The 26,516-nt window shown below is 51.3% G+C and overlaps 2 protein-coding genes across 5 annotated transcripts; one reads left to right on the top strand and one right to left on the bottom strand.

Moving 5' to 3' along the window:
- Positions 1–150: 150 nt before the first annotated feature.
- MPND (MPN domain containing) lies at positions 151–10,017 on the bottom strand. Of its 4 annotated transcripts, none has more exons than XM_088838895.1 (13): positions 9,874–10,017; positions 9,520–9,776; positions 8,554–8,790; positions 5,709–5,841; positions 4,994–5,078; positions 4,683–4,779; positions 4,373–4,445; positions 4,219–4,295; positions 2,640–2,808; positions 2,484–2,554; positions 1,885–1,974; positions 1,143–1,191; positions 151–387 (listed from the first exon to the last, which is right to left on the bottom strand). In XM_088838895.1, the coding sequence occupies exons 1-13, from the start codon at positions 9,878–9,880 to the stop codon at positions 266–268; spliced, it is 1,467 nt and encodes a 488-aa protein (XP_088695021.1). In that variant the 5' UTR covers positions 9,881–10,017; the 3' UTR covers positions 151–265. The 4 variants fall into 4 exon arrangements, with proteins under 4 accessions (XP_088695021.1, XP_055284610.2, XP_055284614.2 ...); XM_055428635.2 differs by having other exon boundaries at positions 1,143–1,235; positions 9,520–9,793; positions 9,874–9,992; XM_055428639.2 differs by having other exon boundaries at positions 1,143–1,235; positions 9,874–9,895.
- Positions 9,971–26,414, top strand: STAP2 (signal transducing adaptor family member 2). The gene is made up of 14 exons (XM_055428641.2): positions 9,971–10,066; positions 15,699–15,996; positions 18,488–18,559; positions 18,685–18,807; positions 22,166–22,222; positions 22,712–22,812; positions 23,247–23,381; positions 23,697–23,766; positions 23,857–23,959; positions 24,093–24,167; positions 25,403–25,558; positions 25,645–25,737; positions 25,821–25,895; positions 26,128–26,414. The coding sequence occupies exons 2-14, from the start codon at positions 15,895–15,897 to the stop codon at positions 26,268–26,270; spliced, it is 1,305 nt and encodes a 434-aa protein (XP_055284616.2). The 5' UTR covers positions 9,971–10,066; positions 15,699–15,894; the 3' UTR covers positions 26,271–26,414.
- The last annotated feature ends 102 nt before the right edge of the window (positions 26,415–26,516 follow it).

Here is a 26,516-nt window from a genome sequence, read left to right as displayed (position 1 = left end):
TGGTGGTGCAGGACAAGCCCTCCCAAGGGGTCTCTGGCCAGGGCAGGGCCTGCATGGGGACCAGCCTGCAGCAAGGGGCGGGGGTGGCTGTCACTTGCCTAGTCACCAGCTCAGGGCCTCCCCACAATCACAGCACCTGAGAGACACCTGGACTGTTTCTCCTTTATTATATGATCTGAGCCCCTGCTGTCACAGTCACACAGGACAAACAGCACAGAAGCCCTGGACCCATCCCCTCCCCAGGAGGTGCAGGGGCCATGTCTGATCAGAGCCTTCTCCTGTCTTTGGAGACTGGTGCCCTCAGTTCCCTTGCTTGAGGACGCTGTAAACCTGCTCCAGCACGTGGCCTGGGCCCTGGTCCTTGGGCGCCCTGCTGGCCAGGGAGATCTGAAAACAGGCAGGTCCGGCGCCTCAGGGCTGCTGCCCCGCCAAGAGCTCCACTAACCCCGATGGTGTCCCTAAAACCACACCTCCAGGTGCATCCTGGGTCTAGGAATGTCGTCCGGTAAGATTCCTCCACACCTTCCACAGTCGGCCCTCACACGCCCCCTGTGCGCCAAGGCCACGCCCACCCTACCCACCCAGCACCGCGGTAGGAGATGACCAGTGTGGCAGCTTTAAGCCCGGGTCACTGTTCAGTCTGAACAGAACAAGCAAACATGATGCTGTTTCTCTGTAAAGCCGAGTGGGATGTGTCTTCTGAGAATGACTCCCAGGCAGGACACAAAAGGCTGCCAAGCCCTTGCTGACACATACCGCTGACTTAATGGGGTGAGGGGGCAGGGCGGACTGGATCGGCCTACTCCCAGCACCAGCTCCTCTGCCTGGCTCAGCTCTGCTGTGCTTCGGACTCAGAGCCCCTCCTGTTCAGGGGCAGCGTCTCCAGCCGGGATAGACCCCGGGCCACAAGGGCTGCAGGCTTTTACACCTTCATCTGTACTTGATAGCGATCTCCACTGTCACCACCTTGGTGTGACAAACGTGACTTTTCTTTGGCAGCGCTCATATCTAACTTAAAATATTTTTGTACAAACCCACTTAACTCACTTTTCTTCGGGCTGCCTGTGGATATATTCTGGTGGGGCTCCCTGAGATATTTACAAAAGGGAGGGTTTGCACGGGACTCGGGGTGTGAGCCTCACCTTCAGCTTGTCCAGGTAGGTGTGCTCCTGGTTCCAAGGCTCCTGGAACCTGACAAGGTCAGGGGCGCCCTTGTAGAACTCTACCAGCAGCATCTAGTGGGACAGGGAACACAAGAGCCCCAGCCGCTGCCGCCCCTCAAGGGGCCTCTGGACTAACGCAGCGCAGCATGTAGGGGTTACCCAGTTCCCCAAGAGAGGGACCTCCGAGCAGTGCCACCCTGGGGAAATGAAGAAGCTTGGCAGGAGGGAGGACTGCCTGGAGGAGGAGACGCCTCCCCCAGAAGCAGAAGAATTGCTGAATGTGATTCTTTCTACCCCTGCAGCCCTGTAAGGCTTCCTGGCCTAGTCTTAGTCTGAGCAGGAACATCTCTGAGGTCACAGGTGTGATGCTAGTTCCATTTGTTTAAATGCCTATTGAATGGCAGAAGTAATACCTGAGGTCCTCACATGTCTCCACTGGGAGAATCAGTGGCAGATGCAGAAGCCCAAGGTAGGAGCATCCCTAGCACTTTCCAGAACAGCAAGGAGGCCTAGTGGGGGTGGGGGCCAAGGAAGGGACTGAGGACTTGATCCTGAGAGCCCGTGATTTTCAGCAGCAGAAGAGACCTGATCTGGGTCTTGATGTGGCACCTTCAACCACAGCTTCCTGAGTCCTAGAATCATGTCCAACTAGTGGGGTACCCTCAGCCCCCGCCTGCTCCTCCCAGGGTCCCCCACCCACACCATCCCAGAGTGAGCTTACCATCTCATGGAGGATGTCATTAGTCAGGAAGTTGTCCTGGACATAGGCCATTTCCACGTCCATGGGGATGCCGTAGTCACTGGGCCTTTGCTGGTGGAGACACAAGCTGGTCACCACTAGCTCCCCCCACCCCCGCCCCCCAGCCCAATACTGCAGGGCACAGTGGGAAGTTCCCTGGGCTGGAAGCCAGGGAATCGATACTGCAGGCCTGGCTCTGGGCTGGGATCAGATTCAGAGCCACATGGGATCTCAGAAGAACCCAGCAATGTGACCAGGCAGGCAGGGTGGCATCCATCACACATACACATACACACACACACACAGGAGTGGCCATGGCTCCCAAATTCCTTTCTAAAGCTGATTTCTGACTCCAAGACTGGACTTGGAGAATGAAACCAGACAGGTCTCAGGTCGGAGGTGGTAGCCAAGGCAGCTTGCTACAGTTTGGAGCCCCAACCTTTTCAACACCACTCACACCTACTGCCTCAGCGCAGTGATTATGTTCCTATCTCACAGATGAGAGAAACTGAGGCCCCAGCTCCCCAGATGAGCCAGGAACTTCCTGACCCCACCCACACCTCCCATGAAGCCCCGCCTACCTCAGGGGGCGGCATCACCCAGAAGGGCGAGATCTTGGACTCTGGGCCGGGGTTGCCAGAGTAGTAAGGGGCTGCAGGTGGAGATACAGAGAAGGGGATGGACCTGGGATCTCGGTGACCGGCAGGGCCCACGCCCGCCCCTTTCCCTGGACTCACAGCAGAGCAGGGCGAGGCAGGGCTGGAAACCGTTGCTGGAGCCCTGCAGCCGCAGCTGGTAGTCCATCTGCGCGTCGATGTCCTGCAGCGACGGTAGCGCCGGGCTGTGCGGGTGGCTGTGGTACCAGCCCACCAGGGATAGGCTGCGCAGGAGCAGGCTCTGGTAGATCTGGGGGCAGAAATACGGCTGGGGTTGGCGCGGGACCGTGGGGTTCCACCAGCCCTGGTGCACTCAGGCAACTCCCGGCGGCCAGCACGCCAGGCACCCATCCAGCCCCACATGGCCAACATTTAATGAGCACCTGCTGTGTACCAGGCCCCTGGGTATACAGCAGTGACAAACCGAGACAGACCCTGCCCCGAGCTCAGCGAATCCAGTGAGGGGGACAGTCAACAAAGACATAAAGAAGATGCTCCAGGCTTCTCCGGTGGCTCAGTGGTAAAGAATTTGCCTGCCAATGCAAGAGATAAAGGGTTCAACCCCAGATCCGGGAGGATTCCACACGCTGGGGAGTAAATAAGCCCATCCACAATAACTGAGCCTGTGCTCTGGAGCCTGGGAGCTGCAACTACGTCCCTATGCTCCAGAGCCCGTGCTCCGCAATAAGAGAAGCCCCCATGCCTCACAACAAGAAAAAAGACCCAGCAGAGCCAAACAAGTAATTTTTTTAAAAAGCCTCCTATATTCCAGTGGTGGTCCAGTGGTTAAGGACTTGGACCTTTCACTGCCCCACAAGGGGTGGGGCTCAATCCCTGGTGTAGGAACCAAGATCCTGCAAGCCGCCATGGCGCACCCAAAAGATAATAATAAAATAATAAATGCTCCTATTGTAAATCTAAGACAAAATATCATTTTGCTCACTGCTGTATCCCCAGCTCAAGGAACAATTCCTGGCACACAGTTCAGTTCAGTCGCTTAGTCGTGTCCGACTCTTTGCGACCCCATGAATCACAGCACCCCAGGCCTCCCTGTCCATCACCAACTCCCGGAGTTCACTCAAACTCATGTCCATCGAGTCGGTGATGCCATCCAGCCATCTCATTCTCTGTCGTCCCCTTCTCCTCCCGCCCCCAATCTTTCCCAGCAACAGACTCTTTTCCAGTGAGTCAACTCTTCGCATGAGGTGGCACACAGTAGGTGCTCAATAAACAGTTAAATAAAGAGGCAGATGTGCGAACGCAAGTAGAGGCAAGCGCAAGCGTAAAGAGAAAGGAAGAGGTGGGTGGAGAAAGCTGTGCACCGAATGCACACCTATTCTGTCCTCCGAACTGACCATGCTGGAAAAGGTGGGCGTGGAGCGCTTAGCGCAGTGCTGGGCGTGCACTAAGCACTGTTAAGAAAACATCGAAGGGGGGCATTTAATATTTATCCCGCCTTTACCAGCTGACAGGCAGGCTGAGTGGGGAAGGGGCTGGCGGCATCTGCGCAGAGGAAGAATGATGGTGGGGGTCACAGGTGCGGGGACCGGAGCTCACACGTACCTATCTGCACCTTTGCTGACGCGGTAGCCAGGACAGCTGTGTGCGTGCCAGCCTTCCCCCCCCCCCAACAAATGCCCCGTCGCCATGCGCCCCTCACCTCCTCCTCCACGGTGGCCGCAGTCTCCGCATCCCCCAGCCGGCTCCGACAGGGGAAGGCTCTGAGCACCGTGAGCACTGCACGGAGGTGGGAAAGGGATGGACATCGACCCGGCCCCAAACACCCTCTCTGCCCACGGGCCCCCAATACCCACTCTGACTGTTGATGTCCCAGCGGCCCCCCAGGTACCCCACGACCTGGCTGCGGGTCAGGTGGCTGTGGAAGTCCTGGGGAGGGGGAGGGACATGGGAAGACGCGCTCAGACTGCGCCTCGTCCCAAGGCCGTCCTGGGGGTCAGCCCATCCCCCTCCTTCCTCAGATACTGATTAAGTGCCTACTATTTACCAACAGTGAACAGAGCAAACAAGGTCTCTGTTCCAAGGACCCTCTGGGCAGGGACCAGCCCCTCCCCAGGCCTGGGAGCCCCTGAGCCCTAAAGGACAAGGTAGGAGTTGGGCACACACCAGCAGGAACAGCACGTTGCTGGAGACGGCCACGTTGAACGGCTGGAACTTGTTGATAGCTGCGAAAGACGTTACTTCCACCAGGGTGTGGGGGTTCCTGTGGGAGCCAGGAAGGTTCCACAGCCTCAAGAACCCCAAGGCCCTTCCCTCACCCACACACTGGCTCCCTCGGTCCCACAGCCAGCTCTGAAGATCTAAGGCCTTGTCTCCATCCGTCCCTTGCCTGCCCTTGTCCCCAAACCCCATGCTGCAAGAGCGTCTGTAGATGGGGATGAGGGTGGGGGTTCCAGCGGGCATGGGGTGCATCTGACCTGGCCGAGTCACGACTTCCCAGCATGCAGTAGCGCACCGGCACCCGGATCTTGTTTTCCACCCTTTTCCCTGGGGGCGTGGCCTCTGGGGAGTTGGCAGGGGTTGTTAAGAAAATAAGTCAGTATCAGTTTCTCCCCAGCCAGGAACTGGAAAACCAAGACCAGGCAGTCCAAGAAAGAAAGAAGACTCCAGGGGCAGTCTAAAAAAATCAAGAAAGGACATCCCTGGTGGTCCAGTGGCTAAGACTCCATGCAGGAGACTTGGGTTCCACCCCTGCTAAGGGGACCAGATCGCGCATGCGGGAACTGAGACCCAGTGCAGCTAAATCAATCAATCAATCAATGTTTTTAAAAACAAAGAAATAAGGCAGCAAGTCAACAAACCGGACATAAGAAACTAAAAAATCAGAAGAAAGGATCAGGAAATCAGGTGAGGACCAGACAGGGAGGCAAAGAAATCAGGCAGCAGGGCTAGAAATCAGGCAACAGGGCAAAGAAATCCTATGGAGGAGTAGGGATAAAGAAATTAGGCAGTGGGACCAAGAAATGTAGAATTAGAGCTTAAAAAGTCAGGCTCTGAGAGTGAAATTAGGCAGCGAGGGCTGGGAAGTCAGCCAGGCTTCTATCGGGCTCTACACCCAGCCTCCTCCCCCGCCTGAGCTCTGTCCACCTACCCCTACCGTCCCCACCTCCTCCCCTCCCCCACGCCTCTTACCCGAGTGGACGGGCTCCGAGGGGCCCTTCCCTTGCGGTCTCCTATTCTTGTCCTCCGCTGAGGCTCCTGTCAGAACCTCCTCCTCCTCTTCCTCTATCAGCAGCTCCTCCTCCTCTCCTTCGCTGGCCGGGCTCTGGGTGGGGTCGGGATTGGGGGGAAACGCGACAGGACTTTTAGCTGGATTCTCCGTAACCCGCCCCCCTAAGTTCGACCAAGAACTCTGGCAGGCCAGAACCTGCCATTCCTGTCGTTGCCCCGGGTGCCCATTAGAGGGAGAGAGTGAGCAGAGACAATCTAGGATATGGACCAGTTGCTCAGGCTGGAATCCAGCCTCTGCCTATTACAAACTGACTTCAGGCTCCGCTGCTGGGGCTGCTAAATCACTTCAGTCGTGTCCGATTCTGTGCAACCCTATAGAGGGCAGCCCACCAGGCTCCCCCGTCCCTGGGATTCTCCAGGCAAGAACACTGGAGTGGGTTGCCATTTCCTTCTCCAATGCATGAAAGTGAAAAGTGAAAGTGAAGTCGCTCAGTCGTGTCCGACTCTTAGGGATCCCATGGACTGCAGCCCACCAGGCTCCTCCATCCATGGGATTTTCCAGGGAAGAGTACTGGAGTGGCTTGCCATTGCCTTCTCTGGACTTCAGGCTCTATTCTCCTGTAAAACGGCACAATGACTTCCTGCCCCACAGCGGTGGCATAAGGGTGAAATTAGATAATGCGTGCAAAACATTTAGCATATGCCAAGCATATGCCCTGCTGCTCCATTCATCCAGCTGGTAAACACTTTGCACAGATTAGTTGATCAGATTCTCTCAATAATCTCTCCTCCTCCTTTCTCCTAAAGAGCCCTTGACGAGGTGACCTCTCTGTCCAAACCCAATGGCCACATCTCAGTCTCTGCCCCCCGCCCCCTCTCAGCAGCCTCTCCTGGTAACTCCTCAGGGATCCCCACCCCCACACTGACCGACTTACCTTCCACCTCTCCTGGACCCTCTTATTCTCCCCCATCTCACTCGTTGGCCCAGGGCTGGATCCTCCCGCCTCTTTATTCCCCCACCCACACCCCTTCTGGGTGGGCTCAAACCCCGTGTGCCCCCTGGACAACTGCCCACAGTCCTGACTCCAGGCTAGGTCTTCCCTGACCTCCGGACCCCAGGTCCGGCTAGTCCCTGACATCTCCAAAGGGGGTGTTCACACTCAACAAGGCCACCCAGACCATCCCCCTAAACTTGCTCCTCCACACATCTCCGATGAGGGTAATCCTGTCCACACGCTTGCAAAAACATTTAGGGGAACAAAACATCTCCTAATACCAACATCAGAACCACCAGCAAATCACATCACATCCACTTTCAGAATTAACCAGAACTTAGCCTCTTCCTCCTCAAAGGCAGGCCAGATTCACCCCATTATCATCCACCTGCACCCTGAATCCCTGGCTCCTGTTGGCCTCCCAACAGCGGCCAGCAGAGGGCGCCGCTAAGACCTGACTCAGGCCCCACACCTACTCTGCTCACAGTACTCCAGGGATCCGACTTCCCTCAGGGTACAAGCCCAACTCCTCCCCACAGCCCACCATGCCCTCCACGACTTGCCCCTGTCCCCTCCCTGCCCTTCCCTCCTCCCTCTCTCCCTATGGACACTCTCTGCTCCAGCCACATTAGAGGCTTGCTGTTCCCCCAAAACACCAAGACCGTCCAGCCTCAGGGCCTTTGCACATGCTGTTTCCCAAAAATCTTTATAACTCCTTGCCTCCACCCCTTCAGTTCACTGATCAGATGTCACTTTCTCAATGAGGCCTTCCCTGGCCATCCTATTCCTTTCTCACTTGCATCCCCTGCCCCTGCTCACTACTTCCAAAGTATGATAAAATGGACTTATTTCTTTTGTTTGTATCTCCCTCCATGAAGGCAGGGATGTTTCTCATTTGGCTCTCTGCTTTATCTCCAGCACGTAGAAGAGGGCCTGGCACACAGCTGGCATTTATTAAATGCTTGCTGAATGAATATCCCTATGTTGTGGTGTGAAGGTTAGTTTTATAAGTCAACTGGGCTAAGCTATAGTACCCAGTTACTGAATCAAACGCTAGTCCAGGTGTTGCTGTGAAGGCATCGGGTTGATGTGGTCGACATCTACAATAAGTTAACTTTCAAAAAAGAAGATTACCCTTGATACTGTCCGTGGGCCTCACCCAATCGGGTGAAAAGCCTTAAGAGCAAAACCTGAGGCTCCTGGAAAACAAGAAATTCTGCCTCGAGACCGCAGCATCAGGGGACTTCCCTGGTGGTCGGGAGGTTGAGAATCTGCCTTCCAATGCAGGGAATCTGGGTTCAATCTCTTGTCAGGGAACTAAGATCCCACATGCTATGGGGGAACTAAGCCTGTGCACTCGGGAGTCCAAGCCACAACCAGAGAGAGGCACACGCACTACAGCAAAGAGCCCGCGAACCGAAACTAAGACCCGATGCAGCCAAATAAATAAAAACGTTTTTTAAAAAAGACTGCAGCATCAACTCCAGCCTCTGTGTGTATGTGTGTGTGTGTGTGTGATTACTATCACAGCATTCAAGACCCTCTAAAATCTGGTCCCTGCCAATGTTGCCAGCCCCCTCAGCTACTAAGGCATCGAATCTCCAGCTGCATCAGCTAACAATGGTTCCTTAAGCATCATGTGTTTCTTCACGCCTACAAAGCTGTGCCCATACCATTCCTTCCTCTGGAAAGCTCTTTACCCTTCATCTCAATCTGAGTAACTCCTATTCATCCCTCAAGGCCCCAGCTCCAGCAGTCTCTCTCTGGGCACTCTTTATCCAGCAGTGAGTCAGGGAGGCTGAAGGATGTACCTCATCAGCAGCAGCTGCAGTCATATGGAATTGGTTTCTCCGGAGCCAAGCAGCTTTGTACTTGTCCAGTTTCTGGCCCTTGTATTTGACAGAGGCCCAGCCACAGCCAGACTTCTTGGCCGGGTTCACCAGCTTCTTGCAATGGGTGGCCCAGGCGCTGGGTGAGTTGAACACCTGGCCTGTTTCCTGCCACACAATCCTTCCATCGGGCTGCAGGTCTCCCACGAACTTCTTCCCCTGCAGTGACAGTGGGTTGGCTGGATCCAGGAGCTGGTACTCAACAAGACTCCTTCCTCCAGGAAGTCCTCCCTGACCCCATGCTGCTTCCCAGGGCTTGCCATCCATCTCCCACTTCCTTCCAGGAGGCTTCCAGCTTAGGTACCATCCTGATCAGCCTGGACTGAAACTGTCCAGTTATGTGCCCATCCCCACTCCCTTCACTGGACTGTGAGCCCCAAAGGACAAGAACTGCATCTGACTTGATCTCCACTGTGTCCCTAACACCCAACACAGCCTAGCACACAGCAGATGCTCAATTCACAAACTGCTCCCACTCACAAAGAGAACAATAACAATAATGGTAATAACAACAGACACTTATAAAGGACTTACTGTGCAGCAGGCACACTACTGAGCAGTTTATTCATTGCATCCTCATGCAACCCCATGGGAGGAAAGAAAATCCCATTTTACGGATGGGGAAACTAGGATACGTATAGGTTGAGTGAAGTCACATAGCCAGGAAGGCACTAGTGTCCTCTCTGAGCCTAAGATTCTCCTTTGTGGAATGGAGAGTTTGGTGAACAATGTTCTCCCACCCAGAAAGGCTCCTGCTGGGTCAGGATGCTCTGTGCCTCAGTTTCCCCTCCCCACACCAGGGGCTCGGCTTGCGGCAAGAAAGCACACTGGACCCGTGTTTCCCCTTTTCGCACGAGCTGGGATGGGATGAGGCTGGGAGGTGCTCACCAGGTAGTAGATGGACAGCACTCCGGCGCCGGGCTCCAGCAGCGCGTCTTTGAGGAGCACCCGCAGCGTGACCGCGCGCCTAGTGAGCGCGCCCCCTGGCCCGCCGCAGCTCCCCGGTCCCGCCCCGCCGCCGCCGCCGCCGCCGCGCGCTCCTCCCGATATCCCTGGCCGCTCGGGGTCCTCGGCCTCCGCCTCGTCCTCGTCTTCATCCGGCGCCTCCTCGCCCGCGCCGCCCGCGGGGGACAGCCGCTCCGGAGCTACGGGCAGCGACAGGCTGCAGCGGAGCCGCGCGGCCTGAACCGGTGCAGCCACCCAGCCCAGTGCCCCACCGGCCCCCCGCCAGGCCCGCCGTACCTGCCATGGCCGCTCCGCCCCACGCCCCGCGCCCGGTGCGCCTCGGGCTCTTTCTTCCCGGCACGTGACGCGGCTCCGCCCCTAGAGGGGAGCACCCCTGCCATTGGCCGCCGCCGGTGGGCGACTGGGGCCTTGGCCAGCAGAGGCGAGCCGGGGAAAGCCAGACTCTGGCCTGCTCGCGCGGGAGAGGGAGGTGAGGTTTCAACCCTAGGGGACCGTTCGGGAAACTGAGGCCTGAGGCCACCTTCCGTGGGAGGGAGGTGGTAACCGAGAGCTCGGGGCACCACTGGGAACACCGAGGCCGGGGGCTTCCGCTTTCAGAGAACCAATGACTCCACCCGAGGTCACCGACTGAGCCCTGGGGCTGGGGGACGTAGTGGGGCTCAACCCGCTACGACTAGCGGGGAAATTGAGATCCGCTACCACTCCTATTGAGGGGCCCACAGGCCTCAGCTGTTGGTACCAGGAAGACACTGTGGCCTGGGAGGATGAGCCCCACTACCCTGGGGCTGCAGGCCAGAATCGAGGAAACAGCCCGGCGCTTCGACTCTAAAGTGCCCAAGCCAGGCGGCATTCTCTAAAGGGTTAATTTCCACTCTCCCCCGGCGGTCCTTGACTGCCTTGATTAGATCGCAGCGGAGCCCGCCAGCCAATTATAACTGGGTTATTTCATCTTCAGCCAATAGAAGATAGAGGGTGGAATCCCTTCTGCCAATCAAGCGTTAAAATGCTCCTCCTCGACCGGTCAGCAGGAGTCCCCGGGCCTTACGCGTCCAATCCGTTCTAGGGTCTGGTCTTCAACCAACCAATCAGTTCGCGGGTCAAACCTCCCTTGAGACCCCCCCCACCGCCCCTTCTCCCACGCAACCCTCAGCTCGCGGTGCACATGGGCGGAGACTGGCTAGAAGTGCGCGGGACAGCTGCTGCTCTTTTGTCTCTGGTCACTGTCCCAGGACCTTTGCCCCGAGGCGCAGGGCCACCTCCCAGCGCTGGGACTCCCCAACCCCAGGGAGGGCTGAAAGCCCTGGGCAGGGCTCCCTCCAGCTGCACGGCAATTTTTTGGCTGGACTTAGCTACAGATGGCAAGCCACTCCAGTACTCTTGCCTAGAAAATCGCATGGACAGAGGAGCCTGGTGGGCTGCAGTCCATGGGGTCGCTACTAGTCGGACACGACTGAGTGACTTCACTTTCACTTTTCATTTTCACACATTGGAAAAGGAAATGGCAACCCACTCCACTGTTCTTGCCTAGAGAATTTCAGGGACGGCGGAGCCTGGTCGGCTGCCGTCTATGGGGTCGCACAGAGTCGGACACGACTGAAGCGATTTAGCAGCAGCAGGAGCTACAGATGGATGTACTCGATGCCGGTCTGAAAGAGGGGACAGACTGTTAGGGACAGGGCTGTCCAGCCATAGTGGTCTGGAATGAGAGTGAACCTAGCTCCAAATCTTGCTCTACCATTTCCCAGCTCTGTGACTTTGGCCATGTGTCTCCACCTCTCTGTTTCCTCCTGGGGATAACAGTTCCTACTTCAGAGTTGTTAAAGAAGAGGACTTGACGTATAGTAAGAGCTGGGGAATGTGAGTGATTATTATTACTCGTGATGCATTAAGATTTGTATTTTAAGGCAGGACAAGAAAAAGTAAGCAACAATTCTTTGTTTGGACCTCTTCCCTCCCTCTCACTAATCTGTGTAACACATTAACCAGAGACCCTCAAAGATGCGAAGATAGGAACTCCTGCTCCACAGTAAAAATCTCTTTTCTCTTTCTAACATTTTATTTCTTTTTTCCCCCATTTTTTAAAATAGAAAGATAATGCTTTACAATGTTGTGTTAGTTTCTGCTGTACAACGAAGTGTCAACCATGCATGCGTGCTCAGTTGTGACCGACTCTGTGACACCCTGGACTGTAGCCCACCAGGCTCCTCTGTCCCTGGGATTTCCCAGGCAAGAATAGGTTACCATTTCCTTCTCCATGTTTGTTTGTTTTTCTAATGTTGACAATATATCTTCTTTTAAGAACAGCGTTCTTTCCCAGCTCTGTAGGGGTCATGATGATCTGCTGCTCACTCTGTACTTGCTTACCTGGACTATGTATCCTTAGTGAAGTTTATGTAAATATCAGTATGTCATTTTGATGTATGATCCTTTGTCTCAAGGAGGTCCAGAGGTTAAGAAGCCATTCTTCCACCGTAGAGGGCGTGGGTTCAATCTCTGGTCAGGGAATCAGTGACGCAGCAGGCATGCATGCACAAATGAAATATATATGACCGTGCCTACTAACAGGCGGAATCATTCTCAGTGCTTTCAGAAAATCTGCTTCCTGTTGTAATCTTCAGTTTGGCTTAAAGAAAATTCCATTTTTCTCTTCTTAACTTGATAGTTAATGTTCCCTGACACTCACTTTGTGTCCCTGACTCCTTTTGGAGTCATCTCACCACCCACCCAGGGTCCAGCCATCAAATAGGCATCTCCCAGCCCCTTAAGGGGCTTCCCAAGTGCCTCTAGTGGTAAACAATCTGCTTGCCAATGCAGGAGACTCAAGAGTTATGGGTTCAATCCCTGGGTCGCAAATATCCCCTGGCGAAGGAAATGACAATCCATTCCAGTATTCTTGCATGGAAAATTTCATGGACAGAGGAGCCTGGTGGGTTATAGTCTGTGAGATTCAAAGAGTTGGACACTACTGAGCAACTGAACACAACACACAGCTGCTTAGACTCAACAGAGCTCAAATGGCCTTAGTTTATTTGCCCATGGCCTTGTCTACTTTCTCTTTGCCTCTCCTCTAAAACCCAGGGCTGAATCTCCAGCATCTCTCACCTGGATCATTTCCTGGGTTAGGGTTAGGGTTAGGGTTATGTCCTCCATATTCACACACACCGCTTACATCTCCCACCCTAGCCCCAGAGGAATCTTACTAAAATGCAACTGTGACCACCTCCCTCCATTGCTCTAAATCCTTCCATAATTCCGCATTGCTCTCAATCCTTCCATGAATCCCTATTGCCTTTGATAAATTAGCCACTGTGACCTTATCAACCATTAATAATTTATGGCACCCCTAAATGGCAGGTAGTGTAATCAACATTACCAGACAGTTCAGGAGAGGAAGAGTTACACAGTTCTTCAGTGAATTCCCAAGGCTAATCTTTGCTATGTGTATAAAGTCCAGGCCATCCTAGAACTATTAAGGAAATTGAATTTGTAATTTTAAAAGTCCCCCAAAAGGGACTAGGTATCATCACGGTTCATAAGTTGTTTAGCTACAAGTTCATCTCAGTAGCAGGACCTAACAAGTATTTGAGGTAAAAATCTCCTGTGTTTAAAAAACATATTTTTTTTACCTTGCTAATAAAAATATTAATTTGTTTGGGAAAACAATAATTGAAAAAAATTAAACTCCCAAAGAAGAAATCTCCAGGCCCAGGTGAAAAATTCTACGAAGGTTCAAAGAAGAATTAACACCACTTTTACATAATCTTCCGGAGAAGGAAATGGCAACCCACTCCAGTATTCTTGCCCGGAGAGTCCCACGGACCCAGCAGCCTGGCAGGCTACAGTCTATAGAGTCGCAGAGAGTCAGACACTGAAGTGACTTAGTGTACATGCATGCATTACATAATCTCTTCCAGAAAATTGAAGAAGGAACATTTCCTAATTCATTTTATGAAGCTAGCATCACCCTGATACCAAAACCAGATAAGGAGAGTATAAATAAACAAAACTACAGAACATCCCTCATGAATCCAGACCAAAAAAATCTTTAAAAAAATATTAATAAATAGAATTCAGCAATATATAAAAAGAAGTATTCATATCACGAGAAAGTGGAGTTTGTTCCAGGGATGCAGGACTGTTTCCATATTCCAAATTCAATCAGTGTTTTCCACTGTATTAAAGAGACTGTGGTAGGTGGAACAATGGTTCCCTAAAGATGTCAATGTCCAAATTCCCAAGGCCTAGGAATATTTAGGTTACATGGCAAAGGGAATTTAAGTTTTCAGATGGAATTACAGTTGCTAATCAAAATAAGGAGACATTAAAATTAATAATCATTAAAATAAGAAGATGATCCCAGATTACCTACTAAGTCCAGTATAGTAACAGGCATCCTTAAATGTGAAAGAGAGTCAGGGAAAGGTGACTGTGGTAGAAATTCAGACTGATGGAACATGAGGATTCTACCCACTATTGCTGGCTTTGTAGATGGAGGAAGGAATGGGGAAAGCTAGAAGCTGGAGAAAGCAATGGAATAGATTCATTCTTTGAGGCTTCAGAAAAGAACACAGCCCTCAGGGACCTCCCTGATGGTCCAGTGGTTAAGAATCCACCTTGCAATGCAGGGGATGTGGGTTTGATCCCTGGTCAGGGAACTGAGATCCCACATGCTGCAGAGCGCCACAACTAGAGAGTTCATGCACTACCCAACACAGCCAAATAAATAAATATTTAAAAGAAAAAAAGAATAAGGAACATAGTCCTGCCAACACCCTGATTTTAGTTTCATGAGAACCACATAGGACTCCTAACTTACGAAGCTGTAAGATAATACATTTGTGTTGTATTAAATCTCTATATTTATGATAAGTTATTACAGCGACCACAGAAAACTAATACACAAGCTAAAGAAGACATGTCACAAGAGCGTATCTATTCATGAAAAAAGAAAAAAGCATTTGATAGAATTCAACACCCACTCATAATAAAAACTCTCAGCAAACCAGGAACAGAGGGAAACTACATCAACTTGATGAAGAACATCGACAAAACTTCAAGTAACATTGTACTTCACAGTAAAAGACTTAACACTTTTCCTATTGAGACTGGGAACAGGAAAGGCGTTCACCCTCACCATTCTTATTCAACAGAGTCCTGAAAGTGCTAGCCATTACAATAAGACAAGAAAAAGAAATAAAAGGCATATAAATTGAAAATTAACCCTATTTGCAAATGACATGACCTGTGTACAAAATTTCAAGAAATCTCCCAAACATGCCCATAAAACTAAGGAGTGAGTTAATTCAGAAAGGTTATAGGATAAGAGATCAACACACAAAGATCAATGGCATGTTTGTATGCTAATAATGAGTATATGAAAACTGGAATTGAAAATACAATATCACTTATAATGTTTCGAAATAGAATGAAAAAAAGAAATGCTTAGATGTAAATCTAACCAAACAGATACAGTACTTGGATACTGAAAACTATACAACACTGATGAAAGAAATCAAAGATTTAAATAAATGAAGAGAATCTGAAACTAACATAATATTATTATACTTCAATAAGAAACAAGGGAAGGAGGGAGGAAGAAAGGAAGGGAAAAAGAGAAAGACCATGTCTGTGGGCTGGAAGACTCAACACAGTATGCAAAAGTTATCAAGTCTGGAACTTCCCTGGCAGTCTAGTGGTTAAGACTACGCATTCCAATGCAGAGGGCTGTGGGTTCCATACCTGGTCAGGGAACTAAGATCCCACTTGTGGCACTGCCTAAAATTTTAAAAAAAGCGTAGTCTCCCCCAACTGATATACATATTTAGTGCTAGTCCTGTCAAAATCTCTGCAAGAATTTTGGGTAAATACAAGCCAGATTTTTCTAATGTCCAGGCAACCTAACAGGCCTCCTGGACATTGTGTCACTCTCTGGTCTCATTCCCTCACAACTGCGGCATCAGATTCTTTTCTCTCCCTTCCAGGTCTTTGTTTATGCAAGTGCCCCTGTTGATGCCCCCACACCACACCAACAGCCCCCCAGCAGCTCCCTACTCTGTTCCCTGACTCCAGCCAGGCCTCCCTGACTCCCTGACTTCTTGCAGGCACCAGAGAGACCGGGATTTCCCTAGAATCCCTGGACCTGCCTGGCCCAGCCCCCGCCCAGGGCTGGCAGGGGAGGGAGCTCTGGAGCTGAGAGAAGAGAGGAAATTCCCCTGGAACCTGTTTCTCAGCTTCCTGGCTCAGCTGGAGCACCCGCTGGAGGGAGAAGCCAGGCCAGGCCAAGGACCCTGGCCCATCATGGCCTTGGCCCTGAGCCCGCCCCGGGTCCCCAAGCCCAAGAGTGCCCTGCCCTCGCACTACTATGAGAGTTTCCTGGGGAAGAAGGGACCCCGAGATCGGGTAAGACGGGCCGGGGAGCTGGCACTGCTGGGCGGCCCCTGGGCAGGTGCGGCACCTCTCTGAACCTAGACCTCCCCAGCCTGCTAAGGAGGGTGGAGTGGGTGCTTGTTGGGGCAAGGCATGGACTGGGGGCTGGGAAAGGTTCTGTCTGTCTGTATCTCTCTCTGACTCTGATCTGAGCTCTTTTTCTGTGTCTCTCCCTGCTTGGCTCTATTAGTCTCTTTCTGAATCTCAGATATAAACAGGATTGGGGACTTCCTCCAGGAAACAACGTGGTAGGGGGGTGTCTTCTGACACCACTCCCCACCCTGGCATCCCTCCTCCCCCATCCCTGAGCTAACTCTGTGAACCTTAGCCACAGGGGTCAAGGTCCATATAGACTGCAGGTGGGGACAGTGAGAGGTAACTGGGGGCTGTTGCCAGTCAGGGGCCCAGTGAGTGTATGTGTGTGTCCTTCTCAGAATAAAGCTCAACTCCTCCATTCCACTAAGGCACACCCTCATCTCCCACTAGGACCCAAACCAAGCACCCTTTTCCCTGCCTTTGCCCTGGAAGTTTCCTCCTCCTTTCCTTCTGCCTTCATGCATTCAAGTCCTCCCCAGCCTAGAAAGCACCAGAGGCAGGAGATCTCAGGGGTTAAGAAAGAGGGTTTATTTATCTGTGAACACACCTTGAAGCATGTAGGGGATCTTGGTTCCCCAACCAGGATCAAACCCATGCCCCCTGCAGTGGAAGCCATGAGTCTTAACCACTGGACTGCCAGGGAAGCCCTAGGCAGGTACCATAATTATCTGCTATTTTATAGGTGGGGAAACTGAGGCACAAAGAGCTTAAATAGCATTCAGTGGGTAACACATAGCTGGTGTATGACAAAGCAGATGAGTCTGTTCACTTACTGCTTTCTTCTCAGTGCCTGGCACACAGTAGTTCTTCAGTAAATGATAGTTAAATGTATGTGTGTATCTAGGATGAATCTATGGAGGGACAGATGGGTGGGTGGATGGACAGACAGGTGCTGCTGCTACTGCTAAGTCACTTCAGTCGTGGCCGACTCTGTGCGACCCCATAGACAGCAGCCCACCAGGCTCCTCTGTCCCTGGAATGCTCCAGGCAAGAATACTGGAGTGGGTTGCCATTTCCTTTTCCAATGCATGAAAGTGAAAGTGAAGTCGCTCAGTCGTGTCCGACTCTGCACAACCCCATGGACTGCAGTCTACCAGGCTCCTCCATCCATGGGATTTTCCAGGCAAGAGTACTAGAGTGGGTTGCCATGTCCATCTCCAGGACAGACAGGTGAAAGGATGGATAAACACAAATATACTTGGAAGACACTGCAGGTTTGGTGCTAGATCACCACAATAAAGCAAATATTGCGATAAAGTGAGCCATATGAATTGTTTTTCATTTCCCAGTGCTTTATAAAAGTTATATTGACACTAGTCTGTACCCTGTTGTATGTAATAGCACTATATATTTTAAAAAATTAGTTCATAATAATCTGCTTTCTTTTTAACTAATTATTTACTTATTTAATTTTGGCTGTGCTGGGCTTTGTCGATGTTTGAGGGCTTTCTCTCGTTAAAGGCAGGGAAGGCTTCTCTGTAGTTGCAGTCCACGGCCTTCTCATTGTAGTGGCTTCTCTTGTGGCAGAGCATGGGCTCTAGGGCATGTGGAATAGCACTGTATCCCAAAAAGACAATGCACATAAGTTAATTTTAAAATAATGCTTTTGGAAAAATGATACCGGTAGACACTTCTTTGACTCAGAATAGCCACAGATCTTTAATTTGTTTAAAAACAAAACCCCACAATATCTGTGAAGTGCAATAAAATGAAGCATGCCTGTAGACAGGTGGGTGGATAGATGGGTGAGTGCATAAGTGGATGAAAAAATGGATGGATGTCTGGATCAATAGGTGGCTCGATGAACAGATGATCACTGTCAATATAAGAGCTATCCTCATTGTGAAAGTGTTAGTCACTCAGTCATGTCCAACTATCTGCGACCCCATGGACTGTAGCCCACCAGGCTTCTCTGTCCAAATACTAGAGTGGGTAGCCATTCCCTTCTCCAGGGGATCTTCCCAACCCAGGGATCGAGCCCCCATTGGTCTCCTGCATTGTAGGCAGATTCTTTACCATCTGAGCCAGCAGGGAAGCCCTTGGTGGGGTTATTAATTTACTTCCTCTTTCAGGAAGTCTTCCCTGATTTAGCAATTTGAAGTCCTCTCTCCTCCTCTGCTATCTCTTGGCCCTGGGTCTGTCTCTACCTGAGGGTGCTAATTTCTCTCCTCTGGAAGATTTTAGTGTCTCTGCTTTCTCTGTGGGCTGCCCTGGTGGCTGCAGGTGATGAAGGAAACCATGTAAAGATCTGGGAGAAGCATGTTCATGCAAAGAGCCCAGCAGGTGCAAAGGTCCTTAGGTAGAGAAGGATGGAGGTGCCCAGATCTGGCACCTCACCTCCCTCTCTTTCCCCACCTCTGGTCCACAGGATTACAAGAAGTTCTGGGCAGGCCTTCAGGGCCTGACTCTCTATTTCTACAACAGCAATCGGGACACAAAGGTAAGGATGGAAATGAAGCCTCAAGAATTGGCCTGCCCTTGACCCCAGAACCTAACAGAGGGTGTGGACAGGATGTCCTTGCTGGGGAGGATGAAGCACTCAGACTCTGTCTTCCGTGCTCACAGCATGTGGAGAAACTAGATCTGGGAGGCTTTGTGAAGCTCACGGATGAGGCTCCCTGGGGGAACTCCCACGACCCTGGCATCCCCTTCTGCTTGGTCCTTCGGAACCAGGAGATCAAGTTCAAGGTAAGTCTCTTAAGGGGTGACTGGTGGGAGACCCTTCCTCCACTTAACACCCACCATTAACACATACCAGCACAGAGTCACACAGAATTTATCACTGGGTTGGTTTCACTGGGCAAATCATTAACCTCTCTGGACCTCAGTTTCTACAAATGAAAAATAAGATAATACGTGTAAAATGCCCAGAACACAATCTGATCCACAAGGACCACAATTGCCATCATTCAATCTTCAGCTAACATTATTGATCACCTGTTGTGTTCCAGACATTCTTCTTAGTCACAGTTTAAAATTCCTGTGCTTAGAACAGTCTCTAATACCATGTTCAGTCACTAATTTGTGTCTGACTCTTTGTGAACCGCATGGACTGCAGCACCCCAGGCCTCCCTGTCCAACTCCCAGAGCTTGCTCAAACTCATGTCCATCGAGTCAATGATGCCATCCAACCATCTCATCCTCTGTCATCCCCTTCTCCTCCTGCCTACAGTCTTTCCCAGCATCAGGGTCTTTTCCAGTGAGTCAGTTCTTCGCATCAGGTAGCCAAAGTTTTGGAGCTTCAGCATCAGCCCTTTCAGTGAATATTCAGGGCTGGTTTCCTTTAGGATTAACTGGTTTGATCTCCTTGCAATCCAAGGGACTCTCAAAAGTCTTCTCCAGCATCATAATTCAAAAGCATCAATTTTTCAGCTCTCAGCCTTCTTTATGGTCCAACTCTCACATCTGTACATGATTACCAGAAAAATCATAGCTTTGATTATATGGACTTTTGTCAGCATAGTGATGTCTCTGCTTTTAAATATGCTAACACCATACACAAAAATAAACTAAAAATGGATTAAACACCTAAATGTAAGACCATGTGCTATAAAACTCCTAGAGGAAAACATAGAACAGTCTTTGACATAAATTGCAGCAGTATCTTTTTGGATCCAGCTCCTAGAGTAAAGGAAATAAAAACAAAAATAAACAAATGGGACCTAATTAAACTTAAAAGGTTTTACACAGCAAAAGAAACTATAAAAAACCCAAAAAGACACCTATAGAATGGGAGAAAATATTTGCAAACAATATGACCTACAAAGAATTGATCTCCCAAATATACATACAGCTCAATATCAAAAAAAACAATCAACTCAAACAAAAAATGGGATATCTAAATAGACATCTCTCCAAAGACATACAGATGGCCAAGAGACACATGAAAAGATGCTCAACATCACTAACTATTAGAGAAATGCAAATCAAAACCACAATGACACTGGTCAGAATGGCCATCATCAGGAAGTCTACAAATAATAAATGCTAGAGAGAGTATGGAGAAATGGTACCCTCCTGCCCTGTTTTTGAGAATGTAAATTAATGCAGCCAGTGTGGGGAACAGTATGCAGGTTCCTTAAAAAACTAAATATAGAACTACCATATGGTCCTGCAATCCCACTCATCGGCATATATCAGGAGAAAACAATAATTCAAAAAGATACATGCACCCCTATGTTCATGAAATGAAGTGAAGTAAAAGTCACTCAGTCGTGTCTGACTCTTTGCGATCTCATGGACTATACAGTCCATGGAATTCTCTAGGCCAGAATACTGCAGTGGGTAGCCTGTCCCTTCTCCAGGGGATCTTCCCAACCCAGGGATCAAACCCAGGTCTCCCGCATTGCAGGCAGATACTATACCAGCTGAGCCACAAGGCAAGCCCCACTATGTTCACAGCAGCAGCATTTACAAGAGCCAAGACACAGAAGCAACCTAAATGTTCTTCAATGGAATAAATGAAAAAGAAGATGTGGTACACACACAGAATGGAATATTACTCAGCCATTAAAAAGAACAAAAGAATGCCATTTTCAGCAACCTGGATGGACCCAGAGATTATATACTGAGTGAAGTAAGTCAGAAGGAGAAAGACAAATACCACATGATATTGCTTATCTGTGGAATCTAAGAAAAAAAATGATACAAATGAACTTACATACAAACAGAAATAGTTACAGTCATAGACAACAAATTTATGGTTACCAAAGGGAAAAAGGAGGGGAAAAATAAATTAGGAGTTTGAGATTAACATATACACATTACTATATATAGTATAGATAAGCAAGAAGGACCTACTGTATAGCACAGGGAAAACTATATTCAGTATTTTAGAATAATATATAAGGGAAAAGAATCTCATAGGGACTTCCCTGTGGTCCAGTGGTTAAGACTCCACCTTCTAATGCAGGAGGTGCAAGTTCCATCCCTTGTTGGGGAAATAAGATCCCACATGCTATTTGGTACAGCCAAAATATTTTTAAAAAGAATCTCCTATATAAAATACATATATATCACTTTTCTATACACCTGAAAGTAACACAACATTGTAAATCAACTATACTTCAATTTAAAAAAAAGAAAAGAAATACCTGCCCTTGTAGAGTTTACGGTCTTGAGTCTTGTGGTGGAAGCATACAATAAAAAATAAAAATGTATAAAATATATGGAGTATTAGAGGTGGCAGATGCTAGGGAGACAAGTGCAAGGGAAAGCGGATGGGGACTCAGGGCTGCAACATTAAGAAGTGTGAATAGGTCTTCTTATTGAAGACCTGAAGGAGGTGAGGAAGCCAGCAGTGTAGAGATCTGAGAAACAACTTCAGCAATAGAAACAGCATGTGCAAAGGCCCTGAGGCTGAACTGTGCCTAGCATGTTGGAGGAACAGTGAGAAAGTCCCTGTGGCTGGAGCAGAGTGAGAGAGGAGGAAAGAGGGAGGGAATGAGGGCAGGGAGGGGATGGGGCAGGTTGTGTAAGACCTGTGGGCCACAAGAAGGACCTGGGTTTTAACCCTGAGGGAGGTATAAATCAAGGGAGGGTTTCACACATAGATGTATGATCTATGTTTTTTTGAAATGTGGATGTGAACTGACCTGGTGCTCCAGTGGCTCAGAATCCCCCTGCCAATGCAAGCGACGTGGTCCAGGAAGATTCCACCTGCTGGGAACAACGGTTATGCGCCACAACTATGGAGCCCAAGTGCCACAACTACTGAAGCCCATTTGTCCTAGAGCCCATGCTCTGCGACAAGAAAAGCCACTGCAATGAGAAGCCTGCAAAACTGCAACTAGAGAAAGCCTGCGTGCAGCAATGAAAACCCAGCACAGCCAAAAATAATTATATTTAAAATAGTTGATGTAATAACATTATAGTACCCCCATGTTACTAAGGACTTACATTCAGACATCATTCTAAATTAACCTGTTCTAACATTTAATTTTCATTAACAACCCTCGGAAACAGGGATGCTTATTCCTTACTCCCATTTCACAGTTGGATAGACCAAGACTCATCAGCCAGGCATACTTTTTCTTTTGCTCCCCAGGTAGAGAGCCTGGAGTCCCGGGAGATGTGGAAAGGCTTCATCCTGACAGTAGTGGAGGTAAGAGTGGTCAACCTCGGCCCTTCTCTCTCTCCTTCCCCACTTGGCCTGCCCAGAAATCCTTTTTAAAATTTCCATTCCCCAAACAAACCTCTCAACCTGCTCATTAGTCTCAAACTGGCGGCCTCGGAACCAGGTGTAAACCATCTGCGTTTTGTTTTGCCAACAAAGTACTATAAATTTAAAAGTCAGCTGCTGTCGTTTAAAAACCAGGAGTGTTAGAAAACAGTCCTGATTTCTGTTACTCAATTACTCCCCATCTGGCCCTGCAGACCGTTGAGTTTGAGATCCTCCATGCTAGCATTTGCTCTGTCCGTCCCCATCACGGAAGTCCTCTCTAAGCCTTCTCTGCCCCTGAGGTGTCAGGCGGCTCGGGAGACCCCTCCAGACCTGGGTTCCATCCTGGCTACATCCGCACCTTGGCCTCAGTGTGCCCCCTGTGACACGGTCACAGGCGCCCATTCCCTGATCGACCCAATCCCCGTTCAGCTCCGCGTCCCGTCCAACCTGACGCTGCTGCCAGGACACCTGTACATGATGTCCGAGGCCCTGGCCAAAGAGGAGGCCCGCCGTGCGCTCGCGATGCCGTCGTAAGCGCCCGAGGGTCTCCAGGATGGTGGCGCGCTGGGGAACATGGGGCCGCAGAGGGCAGTGAATGGGGTCTCCTGGCGTTGGGTCTCGGGTACACGGTGCATCCGGGTAGGGGTGGGGATTGGGTCCCCACAGCTGGGAGCCCGATTGGGTGTTTGGGGCTGTTCTAGGTTCCTGACCGCGGATCTGGGTCTTCAGGGGCAGGTTTAGATGCCGGGGTGGCGGGTCTGGTTTTGGCCTCCGTTTCCGGAGGGCAGGCATGGGCTTCCAGAGGCAGAGTCTGGGTCTGTGAGGGGGTGAGGCAGGGTCTCCAGGAACCAGGTGACGGACAGGTGAGCTTGGCTGGGTGCCCAGGGGCGGGGTTACTTTGGGAGGGCGTGGCTGTGACTCTGGGGGCGGGGCCTGCACCAGTGATTGACGCTGCCCGCCCCAGGTGCTTCCTGAAAGTGAGCCGGCTGGAGGCGCAGCTGCTCCTGGAGCGCTACCCGGAGTGCGGGAACCTACTGCTACGGCCCAGCGGGGACGGCGCGGGCGGCGTGTCGGTCACCACGCTCCAGACGCTCAATGGGTGCGCATGCGCGACTCCTGGTGGGCGGGGCGTCGAATACAGGGGCGTGACCGGGTATCGGGGGCGGTGTCACGTTGTGGGTGGGGCCTGGGCGGGGCGTCCTAGTGGAATCCCTCAGGGCTTGGTTCTCCCGGGGGACATTGCCAGGAGCAGGGTCTTTCTTGAAGGTGGAGTCTTTTGAAGGCCTAGTCCCCCGCCGAGAGCCACGCCAGGATGTGGGGTGGTCAGGGTTAGGCCCTTCTTGGGAGCGGGGCCCGGGCGAGGGACGGCCCCTTGTCCTCAGCCAGGTCATGCACTCGCTCCCTACCCTGTCAGGACGCCGGTGGTCAGGCACTACAAGGTGAAGCGCGAGGGCGCCAAGTACGTAATCGACGTGGAGGAGCCGGTGAGCATTGGGCCGGGTCCGGGGAAGTGCAACGGCGTGGGCTGCGCCCCTTCCACGCCGGCCCTGATAGCATCCCCTCTCTGACCCTAGTTCTCCTGCACCTCGCTCGAAGCAGTGGTCAACTATTTCGTGTCGCACACTAATAAGGCGCTGGTGCCATTCCTGCTGGATGAAGACTATGAGAAAGTGATAGGTTGGTAGAACCTCAGGGAACCCGGTTGGGGGGAGGACTCAGTCCATGCCTCTCCCGCCCCCTCCCCAACCCGGACACCCTTGGGTCAGCCCCCAGCTGCCGTGCCTCCTCCAGGCCGCCTTCTCTGTTCCAGGCTTCGTGGAGGCGGATAAAGAGAATGGCGAGAGTGTGTGGGTGGCGCCCTCGGCCCCCTCCACCCCCTGCCCAGGTGATGCCCCCTCCCCGAGGCCGCCGCTGGGGCAGAGTGGGAAAGGACCTAGGACTCTCATGGCTCCACCTGTGCCCAGTCTTGTACCCAGAGTTGCAGGGACCCAGAAAGTACCCAGACCCTGTCCTCTAGGTGCTTCCAGGTTACGGAGGGAATGGACAGGGCTGGGCACACACACTCGCAATCCTGAGGGGTTGAACCTGGGGCTGGAAGGCGAGGGCTGGGGGAGTGCGGGGTTGGGGGTGCAACCTAGAGTTGGGGAGAGAAGGAGGATGGGCAGAGTTGGGGGGGAGTCTTCTTGGAAGAGTGGGTGTTTCCTAAAGTTCTCAAAGGATTTCATTAGGAAGAGATGGGAAATCAGGCTGGGAGGTGGTCCAGATTATGGAGCAAAAGGAAGAGACTGGAAAAGTACAAAGGTCTGTGGGATGAGCAGTATGGTCTTTCCTAGACTGGGCAGATGCTGAGGACCCCACATGCATGACACATACACAAATGTATGTACAATGTACACAAATGTACATACATACACACATGCCACTCATGAACATAAACCTGTGTGTGTCCACCTGCATAATGAGAAGCTCCTATGTAGACAGTGGCTCCACGCATGCATAAACACGGGTGTCAGTTACAGTCCCATATAGCACACATATATGCTTCAAGTCACAATCACGTGTGTACACACAAACTGCACACATCTCCACTCATGAGCACAAATTCAGACCTTTACAGATACATGTGTGTACACACTAATAGACATGTGCTGTAGCATATGCCTTAGCATCCGTGAGGTGTCATGCATGCACAAGAGTATAAAACCTTTGCTGAGCTGTGCTTAGTCGCTCAGTCATGTTTGACTCTCTGACCCCATGGACTGTAGCCCACCAGGCTCCTCTGTCCATGGGGATTCTCCAGGCAAGAATACTGGAGTGGGTTGCCATGCCTTCTTCCAGGGGATCTTCCCAACCCAGGGATTGAACCAAGGTCTCCCGCATTGCAGGTGGATTCTTTACAGTCTGAGCTACCAGGAAAACCCTTTACTTATATTCAACTTATGAAATTCACCCAGTGTCCATGTATTGCTACCGAGGGACACACATCCACAGACATAAACAGGCCCATGCCCAGATACACATGCATGGAGACACAGGCCTGTATCCAGGTGCGCACACACACATCCCCACCCGTGTCTCTGTTTCACATGGGCCCCGACAGTGACCACAATTTCCCACCAGGTCCTGCAGCCCGCAAGGGTAGTCCTAAGCAGCTGCCTCCCACGTCCATCACTCCGGCGCCCAGTCAGGACAAGCTGCCTCCACTACTGGACCAGGATAACAACTATGTCATCCCCATTGGAGACACCCCAGCTGCCAGCTACGTGAACGAGGATGGTGGGTGGGAGACCGGGGTGGCTAGAGCTGGCAATGGGTAGCAAGCTGGTGACTGGATGTGACATACTACATCTTTGTCCCCACAGTGCCTTCCCCCAGTCGACCAGTTGTTCCAAAGCCCAGGCGGTTGGCTAAGCTACAGGCAAAGTTTCCAAAGCCACCTATTGTGCCTATGTCAGGTATGGGGGGGGAGTCCCTCCTCCCAGCCCCTCCCCTATATAGCTGAGGGTGGGCCTCAGCCTTCATCTGTCTGTTCCTGCAGAGCCCAAAGGCCTCAACAGTGGCCCAGCCAGGAAGCTGGCAGCCAGCTCAGCACAGGCTTTCTCACCCACCACAGGTAAGGAGTCAATGTAAGAGGGCTTCTCAAGAGGGGGACCCAGGTGTTCACACTCTGGAGCACTCCATGCTTGATTTAATGCTCTGCTGTCTCCATCTTGAAGTTCCTCATGGCCACTAAACACATTTTCATCTTACGCTGCAGTGGTCCTGGGTGGATATAAGCAGGGAAAGCCTAGACTAGGGGTCTCTGGTGCCACTGGAGCCTCAGGTACCCCTACCCTCATTCTCAGGGCTGGCAGATGTGACAGCAGAACTGGAAGAGAAATTGCAGAGGAGGCGGGCACTGGAGCAGGCAGCTGAGCGCGTGGCAGACCAGCAGGTCCATCTCCAAGCGCCACACACCAGTCAGGCGGATTCCTCCTCCAAGAATTAAAGCTCAAGCGACCCCAGGAGCTGTGTTTGGCTTGGCTGGGTGGGGCAGTGTGGGGTCTGTTAGATGACTGCCCACAGCTGGTCCCAGTGGTCCTCAGCTCAGCAAAACCTGCTTCCTGACCCTGTAAGAAAAGCTCCCACCTTTTTTATGGCTGTGCCTCATGGCTTGTGGGGGGCTTCCCTAAGTGGCTCAGTGGTAAAGAATACACCTGCAACACAGGAGACACGGGTTCAATCCCTGTGTCAG

Source organism: Moschus berezovskii, chromosome 8, assembly GCF_049115385.1.
Source record: "Moschus berezovskii isolate FMDL1 chromosome 8, NW_MosBer_1.0, whole genome shotgun sequence".
Lineage (NCBI taxonomy): Eukaryota > Metazoa > Chordata > Mammalia > Artiodactyla > Moschidae > Moschus > Moschus berezovskii.
This window is presented reverse-complemented; position numbering and strand designations above follow the sequence as displayed.